This window comes from Manihot esculenta, chromosome 2 (assembly GCF_001659605.2).
Source record: "Manihot esculenta cultivar AM560-2 chromosome 2, M.esculenta_v8, whole genome shotgun sequence".
NCBI lineage: Eukaryota > Viridiplantae > Streptophyta > Magnoliopsida > Malpighiales > Euphorbiaceae > Manihot > Manihot esculenta.
In genome coordinates, this window is record NC_035162.2 from 1,606,640 (window position 1) to 1,624,080 (window position 17,441).

A 17,441-nucleotide genomic window follows, 5' to 3' on the forward strand; every position below is an offset into this window, starting at 1 on the left:
AATATTATATTTTTCAATTTAATTTAATACTTATTATGTAACATGATAATTGACAATCTAATCTAATTATTTAATTTAATTTAATATTTGGATGTGGAGTAGGGATGAAAAAAGAAAAAAAGAAAAAGAAAAAAAGAGACTACGATCATCAAATTGCGGTTGCTTACTGGTTGAATGATGATCATGGTGAGCATTAAACGGTTATTAAGGCTGTTTAATAGGTTGGTTTTCTTTTAAACAGAATTAAATTGAAAAAGCTAAAAATCTAAAATTATTTTTCAAGCGACTGAACCGAACCTGGCAGAATGGAGAGAAAAGACCCTTGTGCTTAAACGGGAAAATAATTGATTTCCTATCCCAATCCCAAGTGCTGTGTTTTGCTGCAAATGGAATGGACTCTAACTCCCACTAGGATTCAGACAGTCAGAGGCTGTGTTGGAGAATCTTAGTAATTTTATAAATGCTGTGTTTTATAAAGCATTTGAGGCAATACGACACGTAGTTTCATAAGCGCAGTAGCGTATTGAAGGGCAAAATAGGAAACAAAGGATAATTTTACATAATTTGTTGAAAAAAAGGACAGAAATCTTGTCGAAGCAGATAGACAGGTGTAGAAACCCGGGAAAATCACTTCCAAAACGTTCCAGTGTCTCCACCTCGTAACTGGCGTAAGAACCCACCAGAATACCCTTTCCCTCGCTCTCTCTTTGTATATATTCACCGCTTCGTTTCTGTCCTCTTATCAGATCAGAACCCGAAAGAATCAAATTCGTAACGCATATAAATACGAGCTCTGTAGAATTCATTGTGGAATTCTGAGTTTTGTGAAATCAAATGGCGGACGTGCAGATGAGTGGGACTGAGGCCGAGACCTTTGCTTTTCAGGCCGAGATTAACCAGCTTCTCAGTCTTATTATCAATACTTTCTATAGTAACAAAGAGATTTTCCTTCGTGAACTTATCAGCAATGCCTCTGATGTAAGTCCTGGACTTTGAATTCTTCCTTTTATTTCATACTTCCTGTTATGGCTTCTCCGAGAACTCATCAATAAGAGATGTTTAAACAAACGATGAAAAGAAAAGGGTTTTCCGATTCCAATTCGTTTCTCCTCTTTTGAAAATTGTTTAGCATTCGAAAAAAGGTTGAAAATTTTAGATTTTTACGTGGTAAAGTTGACGGATTAATTTTTTGTATTATTATTGGAGCTGAATTTTTTTTTTCTCTTGGTTTATTATGTTGGTCGGATGGTAGTTTTAAAAAGACTGTTGGTTGGATGCTGAGAATCAGCGCAAAAAAAGGGAGAGGAATAAAGAAACTAAAACTTGAACAATCTCCATAAAAAACTTGTATTATGCCCATTCATGGATAGCGTTTTAAGTTTTTCAGTGTGAACTATTTGAACCTGGTGGCTGTAGGCTCTGGACAAGATCAGATTCGAGAGCTTGACAGACAAGAGCAAGCTTGATTCCCAACCCGAGCTCTTTATAAGGATTGTGCCTGATAAGGTCGACAAGACCCTTTCCATCATCGATAGTGGCATTGGGATGACTAAAGCAGGTAACAGATTACCCCATGAGCCTCATTTGAGTGTTACAGTTACTTTTTCATTTTATTATTTTTTTAATCCTCTTTTAGTCCGAGTCTTGATTGAATCTATAATTATGTTGCTAGATTTGGTGAACAACCTTGGTACAATTGCGAGGTCTGGTACAAAGGAGTTCATGGAGGCATTGCAGGCAGGGGCTGACGTGAGCATGATCGGGCAATTTGGAGTTGGGTTTTACTCGGCTTATCTTGTGGCTGAGAGGGTGATTGTGACTACAAAGCACAATGATGATGATCAGTATGTTTGGGAGTCTCAAGCTGGAGGCTCTTTCACTGTTAGAAAGGACGTTGATGGAGAACCATTGGGCAGAGGAACCAAAATCACCCTCTTCCTGAAGGATGACCAGGTAACAATTATAATATTCTGCATTTACTCTTTCATGGCCTGTGATTAGTGAATTTTCTTAGTTGCAATTTTTTGGAACTGTGATAATGGCGTTAATGTGAATCAATGAATGCTTTCGGTTGATAGTTATGAAATGGCATTTTTGGAAAATCCACGTTAGAGTCTGTAATTGTTCCAGGTTTTGCTTTTGGGTTCTGAATCCAATACTTGAATGATAAACCACACCTATCTTGATAATTGAGATTGTCAAACTTTGGGTTAGTATTTGACATAGGTTAAGCAACTGTGCTAAGTAATTAACGTGCACTTGTTGGTGCAGTTAGAGTACATGGAGGAAAGGAGATTGAAAGACCTTGTGAAGAAGCACTCTGAATTCATCAGCTACCCTATATATCTTTGGACTGAGAAGACCGTTGAGAAAGAGGTTAGTGACGATGAGGACGAGGAAACCAAGAAGGAAGAGGAGGGTGACGTGGAGGAGGTTGATGAGGACAAAGAAAAGGACTCTAAGAAGAAAAAGGTAGTCAAGGAGGTGACCCACGAGTGGGAACTCATTAACAAACAGAAACCCATTTGGCTCCGGAAGGCAGATGAAGTTACCAAAGAGGAATATGCCTCATTCTACAAGAGTCTTACCAATGACTGGGAGGACCCTCTTGCTTGGAAGCACTTCTCTGTTGAAGGGCAACTGGAGTTTAAGGCGCTACTCTTTGTTCCTAAAAGAGCTCCATTTGATCTGTTTGACACAAGGAAGAAATTGAACAATATCAAACTTTATGTCAGAAGGGTGTTTATAATGGACAACTGTGAAGAGCTCATTCCTGAATATCTTGGATTTATTAAGGGCGTTGTTGATTCTGATGATCTGCCACTCAACATATCTCGCGAAACACTGCAACAGAACAAGATTCTCAAGGTGATCAGGAAAAATTTGGTGAAAAAAAGCATTGAGATGTTCAATGAAATAGCAGAGAACAAGGACGACTATAAAAAATTCTATGAAGCCTTCTCCAAAAACATTAAGTTGGGTATCCATGAAGACAGTCAAAACAGAGCCAAGCTTGCTGATTTACTGAGGTACTACTCAACCAAGAGTGGTGATGAGTTGACCAGCTTGAAGGATTATGTCACAAGAATGAAAGAGGGCCAGCAATGCATATACTACATTACTGGTGAGAGCAAGAAAGCTGTTGAGAACTCTCCATTCCTTGAGAAACTCAAGAAGAAGGGCTATGAAGTACTTTTCATGGTTGATGCCATTGATGAATATGCTGTGACTCAACTGAAGGAATATGATGGGAAGAAGCTGGTGTCTGCAACGAAAGAAGGGCTGCAGCTTGAGGAATCAGAGGAGGAGAAGCAGAAGAAGGAAGAGAAGATGAAATCTTTTGAGAACTTGTGCAAGACAATCAAGGAAATCCTAGGAGACAAGGTGGAGAAAGTGGTAGTGTCTGATAGAATTGTGGACTCCCCTTGCTGCTTGGTTACTGGTGAATATGGATGGACTGCTAATATGGAAAGGATCATGAAAGCTCAGGCTTTAAGAGATAATAGTTTGAGTGCTTACATGTCTAGCAAGAAAACCATGGAAATCAACCCAGACAATCCCATAATGGAGGAGCTTAGAAAGAGAGCTGAGGCAGATAAGAACGACAAATCAGTGAAGGACCTGGTGCTGTTGCTTTTTGAGACTGCCCTTCTAACTTCCGGTTTCAGTCTTGATGAACCTAATACATTTGCAGCAAGGATTCACCGGATGCTGAAATTGGGTCTGGGGATTGATGAGGATGAGACGAGTGGAGAAGACGTAGAAATGCCAGCGCAGGAGGTAGAAGGAAATGAGGAGAGTAAGATGGAGGAAGTGGACTAAAGAGGTACAGGTACAGAGGTGTATAAATATCAGTCTATCAGCGAAAGGAGTCCCTTATGTGGAAGTTGACCGAGTCCTTTATGCATCTATGCTTTTACAATCTTAGTTGCTTTCCAAGTACTGAATTTTGTGTGCGTTTTTCTCGAATCATGTTTTTCTCCTTTGTTGTTTCAGCTTACAAGTGGCTTTATTCCACCTCCTCTGTACAATATTTGCATAAATATTAGAACTGCTAAAGTTTCATACCTGTCGAAGATAATCTGTCATCATCAGGGTTTAAATCTTATGTAAAAATGCTTATGATTCAAGGTTCAGCAGTATGCGTTGACCCTAAAGCAATGCAATGCTACTCTCTGGTATCGACGCTACATCTTGTTCTTAGTCCTCTCTTCAGTCTGTCAAGTTCTTAAATTCTTTTTGAACTCAATTTTTTTCTCCAAGCTCTCAAGAATTTACACTCTAAGGCCACTGCATACACGCTCTCGTACGTTCATAAATTAGATGGGGAGTATTAGATCCGAGTAGCGAAGTATAAAGATGGTCAACCTCAAAAATATAGTGGGAGGTGACAGTAATTCTTACAGAACTCGATTTTCATCAAAAGCAAAAATGGGAAAAAGAAAATGAAATGATCCTGGACAACAATCTTCCACATTAAACTATATCTATCCACCACTAGTATTGAAAATGTTATAAAAGCTTAAACGTTGCGAGCGTCAGCATCTCAAGGGAGATTTGAGCTGGCAGACCCTGCACCAAAACCACCAGCACCACGGCCAAATCCAGGTCTTCCGCTGCTGCCCTGCATTTCGGACAATGACAAAAACTTTATGCAAAGGGAAAGTTACAAAAAATTTCCCTAGCGCGATAATTCCCTTGTTTCACATTGCAGAGAAAAAAAATCAAACCACAAAATGCATTTCAACATAACACCTGTCCAATTACTAGAAAGTAACGGATCTCCACTTCAATAAACTAACTACTAATTCACTTTATTAAGTTCACTGCAATTTCAAAATCTAAACGAGGAAATAAGGATGCCTAGGATGAGATCATGTATAAAGCTGATTTTAATTCAAATAGGTGTAACTAGAGCTATTAACGTTTTGGTTGCCAAAATGATCCTAACAACTAGCCCTAATAGTACTTGGCCTTAAACTTGGCAGTTGGTACTCTGCAAGTAGTTTACGGAATCACACAGTCTCACGGTGAATAACACAGAAATATTATATCCATTATATATACAACTAAACAAAATTTTCTTTAGAAAAAGGAATGTATCATTATCAAGGAGGAAACTGGAAGAAACCAATATTATATTGAAGTTACCCCATAAGTAGGTCGATAATCAGCAGGAGCTCCACCCTTGTCACCAAATTCAACACCAGGCCCACGGGGCCCTCCACGGTATCCATCCCGATCACCACCAAATCTCCTCTCCCCATCAAAGCGAGAAGGACCACTAGTATAAAGCAAAATGCCAGAAAGACCAACTATGATAAAGTTAAAAAAGGAAAAACACATAATCACAAAGTAAAAGGGGAATAAAATACCGTGGACGATCTCCTGGAGGGCCTCCCATGGGTCTACCAACAGGCTTGTTTTGCTTCTTTAACGTAGCAGGCACAATTTCAGATGGTAAATTGAGGTAAGTTCGGAGGAACTCAATACCATCATTAGTGAGGTACCAATAGTAATGCATCCATGCAAAGGTTTCACGAACATACTCCTTTGACTTGAAGCTCTGCATCAGCTTAATAACCTGTAGATTTGGCACATCTATGTTTGGGTGCTTTGCAAGATTGAAGTCCTTCTTTGCATAGCAAACTCCCTCTAAAGAAACGCAAGAAAAACCAAATGAGATCTTGGTATCAACTGAGGACAGAAGCAGAACAAAATGCCTGACTAGCATTTGCACATACACATCACTGTCAATATCTATATATATATATATATATACACACACATTATGATCAAAATGCACGAAAATAAATATGAGTATTATGAAATCAAATATTTTAATAATTCCACAGAACATACCAATTTTAACAGGGAAAAGATTAACATACGCATATATAGATTCAAGTTTACATACAGAAGCATACAGATATAGTTCCGCACGAAGACACGCATAGGCATTATACATAAACAAAAGCGCAATTAAATAGAAAAGTCAAATTTACATATAGAGAGCTCCTAGTTTCTAACTATAACAGAGCGCCAATTCTTAAACATACAACCTTGCGTAAAATATAAATGTAGAAACAGATAAATCTAGACAGATAGCGAGGAGACCTTGGAATAGGTACTTGGAGATCTCGCGGCGGTTTTTCTCTGGAATGATCTGTAAACAAATAAATAAGTTATAATTCCGATTAATTTTCAGCTTGGTTGCAATGAAAAAACAATGGAAATGTAGCGTGAAACGAATTGAACCCTAACAATAAGCATATCATCCATGTTGCTGCCCCGACCCTGAGGGCCTCAAAATAGACATAATATAATATAGAAAATTTTCCTTCTATTTCCTTTCTCTTCGAGATTTCCAGAAACGAAACAAAGATGGCAAATCACTAAGAGCGATAAAGAGATAGCAAGTACCATGGTTGACGGTTCGACGAAGAGCAGACACCGCGGTAGGAGGCGGCAGCCAATGTGACACCGTGAGCCTCAGAACTCTCCTGCCGCTGAACAAAAAACCCTTAATTTAATTTTCTATTTTAATTTATAATCAATACCGTTTTCGTGCGCAATAATAACTGAAATTGTCATATATTATCTGTTACTTCTGCAGAAAAAAAAAATATTATCTGTCATTTTAAAAAATAACATTAATTTTTATTTTTTTATATATATTTTTAATAGTCTTTTAAATTATAATACTAATATGAAAAAAATATAATTTAAAAACATTTTAGATAAATTATTATAAAATTCTCTAAAATTAAGACTATATATAGCAATTTGAACTATAATACTTACAATTTATGATGAATTAATTTAATTATTTTGTACAATGAAATTCTAGCTAATTAAAAATTAAATGAACCAATACGATTGTTTCTCCTATATTTTATTATTGAAGATGTGAATAATGACGCTGTCTCTATTTGTTTTATTTATGTAGTAGATTTTTTCATAATTATAATAAGAGAAAAAAAATGTTTCTTTTAATTTGAAACTTGGACAGATGAAATTGAAAAAATATTTTATACTTATTTATAAATTGCTTTAAAAAAAAAAAGCAAAACTAATGTAATAAATTAAGAGATAAATTGATAAATTTAATACAAGTTAAAGTTGGAAAAATGTAACTTATTAAATTTTAGATAGATAAATTATGAAGAAAATAATTTTTAAAAAGTTGATTTAACAGTTGATGAAAGATATTACTTTTTTAATTTATTTATCTTCAATCAAATAAGAGCCGTGAGAATGTAATTAAACGCACAATCAACCAATTCTATGAGGTGGAAATGAGGTAAGATAAATAAAATAAAATTGAGCCATATTGAAATTTGAAGCATGGGAAAAGGCAAACTTCCTTTTCTTTTTTTTTTATTTTATCAAAGATATTATTGGCAAAAGGCAATCTTCATTTTGGGATGGATGATGCAGCAACATCTTTTTGTCATATCACTTTGATTAATTATCACTTGCTCTATGTATATATATAGTGGCCGACCAATGCCGCTATGCTCTTCATGTCTATTATTAGTTATTACCTAGCCACCCGACACTACAAAATTCTACTTTATAAAAAAAAAAAAAAAAACATGTCTAATTATATATGGGGCGACTCCATTATAAGTTGGATAATATATAAGAATGAATTTAGTAACTATTCAATTAATTATTTTACATTAAAATATATATAATGAATGGATAAATTCATATGCAAATATTCAATAGTAAGACTTATTTCAAAGAATTATATGTATATAAATATTACTTAATTTAATTTTTTCCTTCAAAAGGGGTCTATTTGTTTATATTTTAAAAATAAATTGGTTCATAGTGAACAAAACCAAGCAAAAATTTTCTATAAAATTAAACCACTGAATTAATACACAAAAAATTCCATGATCCCACAAATCATTTGTGTTAAATACATATTTCATTGTTTTTTCCACTTTTTCCTAGGCAAGTCACAAGTAAGATATACATGGAAATATTTAATCCATCAGGCTTATTCAAAATTAAGGCTTAAAATTCCCCCGCCCACAAAAAAAAAAAAAAAGCAGAAAAGAAGAACTGAAGAAAAACCATAAACTCCCACAATGAATGAACAAACACAGTGAAAGAACGAAAGTTGACTGATCATCACCATGATTATCATATCAAACTCTCTGCGGATTGTCGTATTGCCTTTTCTTCTCTCCTACACACTTGCTTCCATACTTATAAGTAAGTGCGTTTCCTCACATTTTCATGATCTCAATACTGGGTAGTAGTTAATAGAAAAAGGGAGTCAAAATGGAAGAAAACTAATTAACAAACCTAAACTCATTTCCAAAGCTCTGCAGAAAAAGATCAATAAGATAGAGGCACCATCATAATTAATAAAACCCTATACTCATAGAGACGAAGGAAAGGAGGAGAGTGAAGCTTCCATACTCGATGAAATTGCTGCAATTTCTTCTCCACCAAGTGGTTCATCAACATTATCCCAAAACAGAAAGTTTGAATTGAGTTCCTGCCTCTGCATGCACCTCAACGCTATATCTCCTTCCTCATCCATGGGAATCATATTATCAATCAAGGGTGGTAAGTAATTATTAGTATCGATTCCAATACTAAAAGTAGCCTGATGATGTGGAAAGGCTTGAACTTGATGATGATGGTGGTGTTGGTTTGAATTCCAAGTTTCGGCGGTCAAGCTCGCCGGGTCGTTAAAAAGCTCCCCGCGTACACTATTGTGCGCAGTTGCATCAAACGGAGAAGTGCCAGTGTCAAACATAAATAAGGGAGCTGGAGTTGAAAATAGGGTTTCTTGAACCTGAGGCCTGGTTGTCAAATCTTGATACATTAAATCTATTTGGTTTGATGAATGTTCGGTACCTCTACTTGTTGCAGCAACAGTGGTTGGAGATGCTGAAGGTTTTCGTATCTTCTTTTTGATCCATGAATTCCAATAGTTCTTTATCTCATTGTCCGTTCTTCCAGGCAAGTGACTTGCTATATGAGCCCATCTGCAATTCCATATATCCGCTTGTTAATTAGAACATGGATGGCAAATAGAAACACCAACCTAATTCAAATGGACATAGGACAAGGGAAATGATGGGATTTATTTTTCCACCGAAAAACTTGCATTACAACCTTTGATATTGCCTTCTTAACATCTCCTTACAGTTGATGGTTGCTTATTGAACCACATTGGGATTGCTTCTTGTGATTATTTAAAAGAAAGTGCAGAGAAACAGTTCAAACTAATTTTCAAGTCTTTATTAAAAATTCAAGTAGAATTCAACTTTCACAATACATGATCAGATTGCAAGCAACTTTCGATCCCTCCCATCAACCGGGGGGGGACCCCAAATTGAGAAACAAGTAATTTTGTGAGTTTAGGAAAACCCTACATAGGTGGTTCAAACTCCAAAGTTTCCCTGATTTTATATTTTTTATAAAGAAAAATTTTATTAAAAAACCAAAATATTATTATGAAATATCCAAACTAAATCTAAATACTAAAACTCATACATCCAACTTAAATTTAATCACGCTAAAAAAGCTCCGACACTGAAAATACACTAAGAAAATTATATAAGAAACTAAATATTCTCCCCAAATGATATATAAGAGAAATTTAGGTTAATTTTATCAAATTAGAAATTTATAATATGAAATGAAGGATTAAGTAGAGTAATATAAGAAACTAAACCTGTTCCCAACGACTCCATGAAGGTTAATAATTAACTTCTCCTCCTCTGGGGTAAACCTTCCCCTTCTAATATCAGGCCTCAAATAATTGATCCATCTCAAACGGCAGCTCTTCCCACACCTTTGAAGCCCTAAATTTGTTTAAAAAAAAAAAAGAACATTATATATATATCTGGATGCCAATCAAGAAAAGGAATAAACCTAATAAATTATATACTTAAAATTATTAACAAAAAGGTTAAAAGTGTTAAAAAGAAAGAGAGAGAGAGAAAGAGAGAGATAAAGAGGGGAAGAAATCAAACCAGCTTTGTCTGGAACTTCACTCCAACAGCCATAACCATGGGTGGTGATATATCTAATGAGCTTTTCATCTTCCTCAGGAGACCAAAGACCTCTCTTAACCTTCTGCTGATTGCAGCAAGAATGGTGACCCATCTTATGATGTATGAAGCTGAAGATCTCTTATTAAATTCTTTTCTCTCTCTCTCTCTCTCTCCCTTTTCTTTTGGTTCTTTTTTGGTTACTCTTGAAACTATAGAGCTAGCTTTAGCAAGGCAGGAAACTATTGATCTGTCTCTCCCCATTTAAAAGATCCTCAAGTACAAATAGCCGATATTGAAAGCAGATGGGGCCATGCAAGGGTCCCAGATTTTCATCTAACACTAAAACGACATTCCATCGGCCATTATTCACTAGGTGCTACTATTTTCTACGTAGACTTGTATTACGTAACCAAATTTTCACGTACTCCGGCCTTTGCCTGTTTCCCGGTTCTTTCACTCTCTCTCAATTATAAGGGATGGTTTTGCCATCTTCTTCCGCTGTCCCATCACCTAAAATTAACCTCCAATCATAGGTTGACACGTAAATATACATATATGATTCTTTGCAGAAAATGACTGACGGAAAATAGAAATGGATGAGCAATGATTTTCGATCTTTTTTATTTCTTTAAAGAAAATCATAATAATTTCCTTTCTTTTCAGTAGATAATGTGTGTTACTGGTGGGTATATTAAGCAAAAACATTAGAAACTAAAAAAATTATATATTTTATCAAACTTTTCTTTTATTATTATTTTCAAGCAAAATAAATAGCAATTTTTATTAACTATCAACTTACTCATCATAATAAATGACGGAGGCAAATTAAAAAGGGAAAAAAAAAATCTGATCAATTACCCTTCAACAGATATGAAAATTGAAGCTGATCCTGTTTCATTATCAGTGTGATACTCGATTAGTACTAGGGTTCACTTAAGGTTAAAATTAGGGTTAAAAAGTTATTAATCATCGTTACTTTCACCTCCATTAATTATCCATAATTTAATATTTAATATTTTAGAAAGTCTAAGCTCCGTTTATAATGAAGAATTAAATGTTGATGTTTAATGATTATAACCATAAGCCTCTTAATTAGTTAGGGGACAAGTAGATACTTGGTGATAATGAAATCACTTAATATTTGATTTTTCTTGATGCTTCCTCATTACAATATATTCATATCAACTATTTCAAGAAAATACTTCATTAATTTCTAATATAAAAAATAAGATTAATTAATATTTTTCTAGGATTAATTAAGGAAATAAAGACGATTAAAAGATATAAAGCGAGTCTAATTAATTAAGACATTTCTAATCAGTTTGACTTGATTTTGTCTCCCTTAATCGACAAGAAATATAGTATTTGTGTAGGAAAATAAGGGCTACACGTAGCATGGTTAACATCATGAAAAATCCAATTGGTTGTTGAATGTTGAGCTACAACAACTCCTTGATGAGAACTATCGCCCTTGGCCATACATGGATTTGCTTATCTTAAAAATTAATTAATCGGAGATTATTTTCATTATTCTGCAATTCTATTTTGATATTAATAATGTGAACAGCTTACTGTCTGAAGTGTATAAGTTGGTGGATTTAGTGTTAAAAGGAAATGGGATAACCACATCAAATGACAAACTAATTAAAAGAAAATACAGATAAAATTGTGTAAATAAAGTAAAAAAAAAATTAAAGTAGAGAATTGTAGATATTGAAAGAGAGGGCTACTGTTGATTGATGTAAAACATCTACCATAATGATGTGAATATAAGAAATGACGATTGCTTGGATGGATCGCAAGCTAAAACTTTCAAAGTGATAGACAAATCATTTCTGAAAAAGACATTTAAGGAGGGGATAGTGAAAAGGGGGAATGATTATACTTGCTGTTATCATAATCCAGCTCATATATAACCTCAACATTAAACGAACAATCTTAATTTCATAAGTTTACTTGCGTGCAAACTCTGTGCAACTTGGAGGCCAGAAATCCAGCAATTATAAATGGCACTTGCATGGTGGAAACGAGAGCTCACTTGGGTGTGAAAGAGTTCTTTGAATTGATTATTGTGGAGTAGATACACTACTGAATCACTTGAAATTTTGTGGTTCAATTATTTTTATATTGTGACAACAAAGCTTTAGGGTTAGAGAGGAGGAAAAATATGGGATTTTGCCTTGAAAAGCATGGGTTGGTTAAGTTATTAATCATGGATTGGTTATGTCTACCTTATAAGCTCTTTGCTTAAATGGCGGTCCTCATGCTTCTCTTCCTTGTTTCTCTTAATAAACATACATTAATGATGGTTTTAGGCCATCCTCATGCCCCACCATCAATCTTCTCATGGACTCTTCCATGGTTCTTACTCTCGATAATCCTCACATGGGTCTCTTTCCTTTCAATAGAAGTATGGCTTCAAGTCTCTCCTTGTCTGTAGCCCCCAACACCAGCATTACCCTACTTGGAATGGCAAAAACGGTGACGCAACTATAGATGGGTCCTAATGGAAGATTTTACCATTATTAAGTATGATTTCCTTCATTTCTGATATCACTAGCTAGCTGTTAAAAGTCCGTTGAAATTCATAACTACATTTACATGATCCAAATATTTATGTTGCATTTGCTAGAAAATTTCAAAAATATACTCGAGAACAAGGACAAAGGATGGGTGCCAAGCACACGTGAAGTAAAATGATAACTCGTCAACTTGTTTAGCCAATGTTGGAGGGAGGACAATAATGCACAGGTGGATCAATTTGGATATGAATCTAGGGCTCATTTGTTTTTCAATCCATAGGTATGTGCTTGACAGAAAACGACAGGAAAAGTACCTTGTTACCTTAATTTTCATTGGTAATTAATTTTACGAATGAATCGGATTTATATGGATTTGTAATTTAAATATATAAATTTTATCATATGAATGTAAATTCAATTTAGATAAATATTTTACAAATTTCTGTACAGTCCCATTTTAAGATTTGCTGCTACTTACTGTAACATGGGATTCAATCCAGCCTGGCTAATTAGTTGCTGTGAAAATGTTTTCTAAATGGCAATCATTGTGAATTTTGCTAGACTTGGTTTTGGTTTTGCATACATTTAATCATTGCTAACTTGGTCTGAATTTTTTTTTTTTCTCAAAGATAAATATTATATTAAGAAGATTAAAAACTGGGTTCAAAAATCCATTACAAGACATATCAAGGTCCTCAAAAAATGGAAAAGCTACTAAGGCCCTTAATTAAGGGCTTACAACAAGGCCAACCAAGCTGATGTCGCTGCCGCCGTACATGAACCTTCCTTCTCCGGCAAGATAAAACACACAGCAAAAAACAAATAACACAGTGAAGAATAAAGCCAACATACAACTTGGACCCGCTGGATACCTTTAATAGCTCATCTCTTTTGCTGAACCAATCATCAAAGGACCTGCATTGGAGACCTCCAACTATAGAAGCCAAAAAGGCTGCAACACAAACTGAAGATCGATAGAAGTCCCAATGAGAACAATATTCAATGATAATTAGCAGCACAAAGTTATAAAATGAACCTTGAAACATTAAAAGATTGGAGCCACAAGGAAGTTTCTCCAACCAGTGGATCTAAAGAAGGGGATGATAAAGAGAAGAAGGTGAGACCCAGCTTTTCAAAGCCTTTAAGGTCAGCTGCCTTCAATGGAGGCGAGCTAAGGACCGTGGATCTGCCTTCTTCCCATTCAAGAGCAAACTGAAGCTCCTCCCCTTAGCCACACCTAAAACCCTAAAATTACAGATCCGATAGCAAAAACCATCTCTAATGAGTTCAAAGATCTATACAAAAAATACCACAAAACAAAAAATGACAACCAATCCATGGTGAGGAGGGTAACCCACAATGGGAGGGAGAAGAGAGCTTCCCCTGACCGAAGCCAACGAAAATGTCAGAGTAACTCGACGAGCCCGAGAGAGAAAAACCCAAGAAAGAAAAAGTGCAGAGTGGCCTAGACTTGGGTTGATTGGAGTCTTATTAAGTGCATTTGGTATCAGATCACAAACGTCAGAAATTAGAAATTGTTAGACCCTGCCTCTATTATATGGGTTGGGCTGAAGATGATGGATACCCACTTCCAAGTTGCAAACTTTCTTCCAAATGCTTACGCTCGGATGACATAGTACAGCCCAGAAGTTTGGCCGGCCTTCTATTGTTTAGGTTATCTTATCTCTACTGGAGAAATTTTAATTGCTGAATTAAATTTAAATCCTAAATATATCAAGGATGAATCAAAATTGAATTTTTAGGACACCCTTGTGTAGAAAACGTAGATTAATTTCACTTACTTTTATGTGAGATTTATCATAATTATTTTATTTTTCTTTCAATATGATCATGTTAAATAACAAATTTAAAAAGCCTGTATGCACAGTATACTAAATATTAAAGAAATGAAAATGGGTATTGGCCGCCATGATAACGTGGTGATGATCGCATGCTTCTTAGAATATTTATTTTGTATATAGGATTATATTTAATAATTAATTTCTGAAAGAATAAGCAGAATACTTTCCCAAACCCTGCAGATGAGCAAGGAAATTATTAATTAAATTAATCAAAACCAATAGATGTTTTAAAGTTAAACCACAATCAGATGGTCAAAAGAAGTTAGTGAAATAATATAATAGATAAGATTACTGCAGCAAGCAATGATTACACATGCATGGTAAGGCATCTTCAACTGTAATTAACGATAATAACGGAAGTAACTATAAAAAAACAATAAACAAACAAGATGCTAATTGCCAAGGACCCCAACATCTTCCCCTAAAAACTAAAGTGCCTTTAAATTAGAAACGATAATTAATCTCTCCCAAATGGTCGGCTGGATTGTCAATACATGTGAATCATTTTCTTGAGACGCAAGAGACAAATCAATGAACAGGACACAAGTCCCTGTCTCTCTCTCTTTTGTCTTAATCACTCATTTTTTCTACTCTTTTCCTGCCATAATTAACGCTAATAGCAACTGAGGCAGTAAGTGAGGCAGGAGAGAGGAATTGAGATACCTCCTGTCGACGGTCCATTTCGAATTTAATATTGGAACCCTACATGGGTGAGGGTGAGGGTGAGGGTGAGGGTGAGGGTGAGGGTGAGGATCTTAAATAATCCATATGGGCAACACTCTCCAACCTCCAAACACTAACGTGACTCGTAGAAAATATTTCAGATCAAGTCCTAGATATAGTAGGGTCCACCAAGATATGATGGAAAGAAGAATATTAGATTAGGTAAAATAGATGAGTGGACGGCCGGCAACGAGGTGGATGTTGGAGGTGTGCAGAGGTGATCGTGTGGTCGCGTAGTAGGGAATCGAAGTGAGCGTGACCATGACCCGGTCAAAGAGTGCTTTTTTTACTTTACTTTTTGTTGTTTTCAATTTTTTAACTTATGATATTGATTTTGGAAAAAGCTTGCTCACTTCATTGGAATACATAGTTTTACGTATTTATCCCTTGGATTTATATAAAAAAATATAAAATATAAACTTCCAAACAAGCCTTCAATTCAATTCAGATAGCAGACCGTAGTTAAGAATTTACCATTTAATTGTTTATCCTTGTTACTTTTTCAGAAGGACAAATAAGGGATAATTTATTATAAACTTATGAGCTAAGAATTTCCCGCATTGAATACACTGCGCGTCTACAAGAAACGATCTCAGCCGATACCCAAGTGTTAGGCTCGTATATATACTACCTCCTATGGTCTTCAGTGACTTGGACCTCTCTTCCTTTTTTCTTTCCTCCCTCTCTCTCTCTCTCTCGCTCGCTCGCTCTCTCTCTCTCTCCATTATATCTTTCTTCTTTCTTTCCTTCTCCCAGTTTCTGATTCTTGGGTTCAAACTCTTTTAAATAATGCCTGCAACGGAGTGCCAGCCGTCGTTTCTTGCAAGATTCAGCATCCGCCGGAGCCAGGTGATCTCCATGGACCGCAACCGTGAGCAGCAGCTCGAGGACCTTGAGCTTTTTCAGAAGCACGTGGCTGATCGCTTCGCTGATTTATTGTCTCCGCCGAAGGAGGTCATCTCTAGTGAACCTCTGATGTCTATTTCTTGGCTTAGGAAACTTGTGGATATGTTCTTGTGCTGCGAGGCTGAGTTCAAGACTATTCTTATCATGGGTCGCGACCCTTCTCAAATCTGCAAGCCGCCGCTGGATCAATTGATTCCTGAGCTCATGGAACGAGCTGTTAAAGCTCTCGATATTTGCAATGCAGTGTCCAGTGGTATTGATTCCGTGCTTCAGTGTCAAAGATTTGCTCAAATTGCAGTTTCTGCTTTGAAGCAGAATCCGGTAGGTGATGGACAAGTGAAGCGAGCGAGAAAAGCTTTGAGTTCCATGCTAAATGCGATGACGGTCGATGATAAAGAGAATTATAGCAAGGGTGCGGAGAGAACATGGTCTTTTGGGAGAAGAGGGAATACTGCAGGAACTAATAAGGAACGAGCGGCGGGCAACTTTCGATCTTTGTCAATGATAGTGGCTAAAAATTGGTCTGCTTCAAAGCAGATTTTAGCAATGTGTTCCAATCTTGTGCCCCCTCGAAGTGGAGAACCAACGGGATTGGCTTCACATGTTTATATAATGAGCTCTGTTATGGTGTTTGTAATGTGGGCTCTGGTGGCTGCAGTGCCGTGTCAAGAGAGGAGTGGATTGGCCACTCATCTTCAGATTCCCAAGCACTTGACGTGGGCACACAGCATGATTGGGCTGCAAGAGAGGATCGCAGAGGAGTGGAAGAAGAAGGAGAAAAAATGTTCTGCGGGTTTGCTGGAGGAGATTCAAAAGATGGAGAAGTTGGGACAGAGCTTGATTGAATTTGCTGATGGGTTCCAATTTCCGGTGGATACAGAGAAGATGGATGAGGTGACGACGCAAGTGGCAGAATTGGCAGAGATTTGTAAGAGAATTGAAGAAGGATTGGTGCCTTTGCAGATGCAAATTAGAGAAGTTTTTCATAGGATTGTGAGGAGCAGAACAGAAGTGCTTGAAATGATGGACCATGCTGCCAAAGTTCCTCAACCTGTAGTATAAATTTGGCAGACTACACCTCCTCAATAGCAATCTTGAAGCTTGAAACGTCGAAAGTGTTTGCTAATTTCTGATGCCTAGTTCAAATTGTTCATTGGTGTATGAACATGTTATGTAAATGTTGAAACTAAAATGTGGATTTATATTGGGTTTTCTATTACTTATCTTTGTGTTCGCAGGGATATTGCTTCAACCGCCAGTTTTGTGGCGAAGAGTGCATTTCTAGGTGTGAATTGCACTGTCTTTTTTTCTTCTCGTGTGATATAGAAATGTAAATACCTGTTTTAATGTTCTTTTTTTTGCTTAAAAAAATATATATAGGCTGCTTTTGTCCTTGAGAA

The 17,441-nt window shown here is 36.1% G+C and overlaps 4 protein-coding genes across 4 annotated transcripts; 2 read left to right on the top strand and 2 right to left on the bottom strand.

Moving 5' to 3' along the window:
* The first annotated feature begins 611 nt into the window (after positions 1–611).
* LOC110603605 (heat shock protein 83) lies at positions 612–4,065 on the top strand. The gene is made up of 4 exons (XM_021741394.2): positions 612–978; positions 1,417–1,558; positions 1,673–1,953; positions 2,272–4,065. Exons 1-4 carry the CDS (start codon positions 835–837, stop codon positions 3,820–3,822), a joined length of 2,118 nt encoding a protein of 705 aa, XP_021597086.2. The 5' UTR covers positions 612–834; the 3' UTR covers positions 3,823–4,065.
* Positions 4,066–4,346: 281 nt separating this feature from the next.
* On the bottom strand, positions 4,347–6,558 carry LOC110603619 (40S ribosomal protein S10-1-like). The gene is made up of 5 exons (XM_043954340.1): positions 6,424–6,558; positions 6,118–6,166; positions 5,376–5,655; positions 5,152–5,284; positions 4,347–4,624 (listed from the first exon to the last, which is right to left on the bottom strand). Exons 1-5 carry the CDS (start codon positions 6,424–6,426, stop codon positions 4,547–4,549), a joined length of 543 nt encoding a protein of 180 aa, XP_043810275.1. The 5' UTR covers positions 6,427–6,558; the 3' UTR covers positions 4,347–4,546.
* A 1,295-nt stretch (positions 6,559–7,853) lies between these two features.
* On the bottom strand, positions 7,854–10,244 carry LOC110603670 (transcription factor MYB86). Its single transcript, XM_021741499.2, has 3 exons — positions 10,008–10,244; positions 9,707–9,836; positions 7,854–9,014 (listed from the first exon to the last, which is right to left on the bottom strand). The coding sequence occupies exons 1-3, from the start codon at positions 10,138–10,140 to the stop codon at positions 8,399–8,401; spliced, it is 879 nt and encodes a 292-aa protein (XP_021597191.2). The 5' UTR covers positions 10,141–10,244; the 3' UTR covers positions 7,854–8,398.
* A 5,549-nt stretch (positions 10,245–15,793) lies between these two features.
* LOC110603662 (protein ROH1) lies at positions 15,794–17,441 on the top strand. Its single transcript, XM_021741487.2, has one exon. The coding sequence runs from the start codon at positions 15,925–15,927 to the stop codon at positions 17,101–17,103; it is 1,179 nt and encodes a 392-aa protein (XP_021597179.2). The 5' UTR covers positions 15,794–15,924; the 3' UTR covers positions 17,104–17,441.

Bases quoted from the DNA above. Each gene is read 5' to 3' on its own strand.
- LOC110603662 (XM_021741487.2), top strand. From the start codon at position 15,925: ATGCCTGCAACGGAGTGCCAGCCGTCGTTTCTTGCAAGATTCAGCATC.
- LOC110603605 (XM_021741394.2), top strand. From the start codon at position 835: ATGGCGGACGTGCAGATGAGTGGGACTGAGGCCGAGACCTTTGCTTTT. The intron at 979-1,416 runs GTAAGTCCTGGA...TGGTGGCTGTAG, and splicing joins TTATCAGCAATGCCTCTGAT to GCTCTGGACAAGATCAGATT. The intron at 1,559-1,672 runs GTAACAGATTAC...TTATGTTGCTAG, and splicing joins CATTGGGATGACTAAAGCAG to ATTTGGTGAACAACCTTGGT.
- LOC110603670 (XM_021741499.2), bottom strand. From the start codon at position 10,140: ATGGGTCACCATTCTTGCTGCAATCAGCAGAAGGTTAAGAGAGGTCTT. The intron at 9,837-10,007 runs GTTTGATTTCTT...AAACAAATTTAG, and splicing joins TGAAGTTCCAGACAAAGCTG to GGCTTCAAAGGTGTGGGAAG. The intron at 9,015-9,706 runs GTTTAGTTTCTT...ATGGAATTGCAG, and splicing joins CATGGAGTCGTTGGGAACAG to ATGGGCTCATATAGCAAGTC.
- LOC110603619 (XM_043954340.1), bottom strand. The intron at 5,656-6,117 runs GTCTCCTCGCTA...GCGTTTCTTTAG, and splicing joins CTCCAAGTACCTATTCCAAG to AGGGAGTTTGCTATGCAAAG. The intron at 4,625-5,151 runs GTAACTTCAATA...TCCGAAATGCAG, and splicing joins ATTATCGACCTACTTATGGG to GGCAGCAGCGGAAGACCTGG.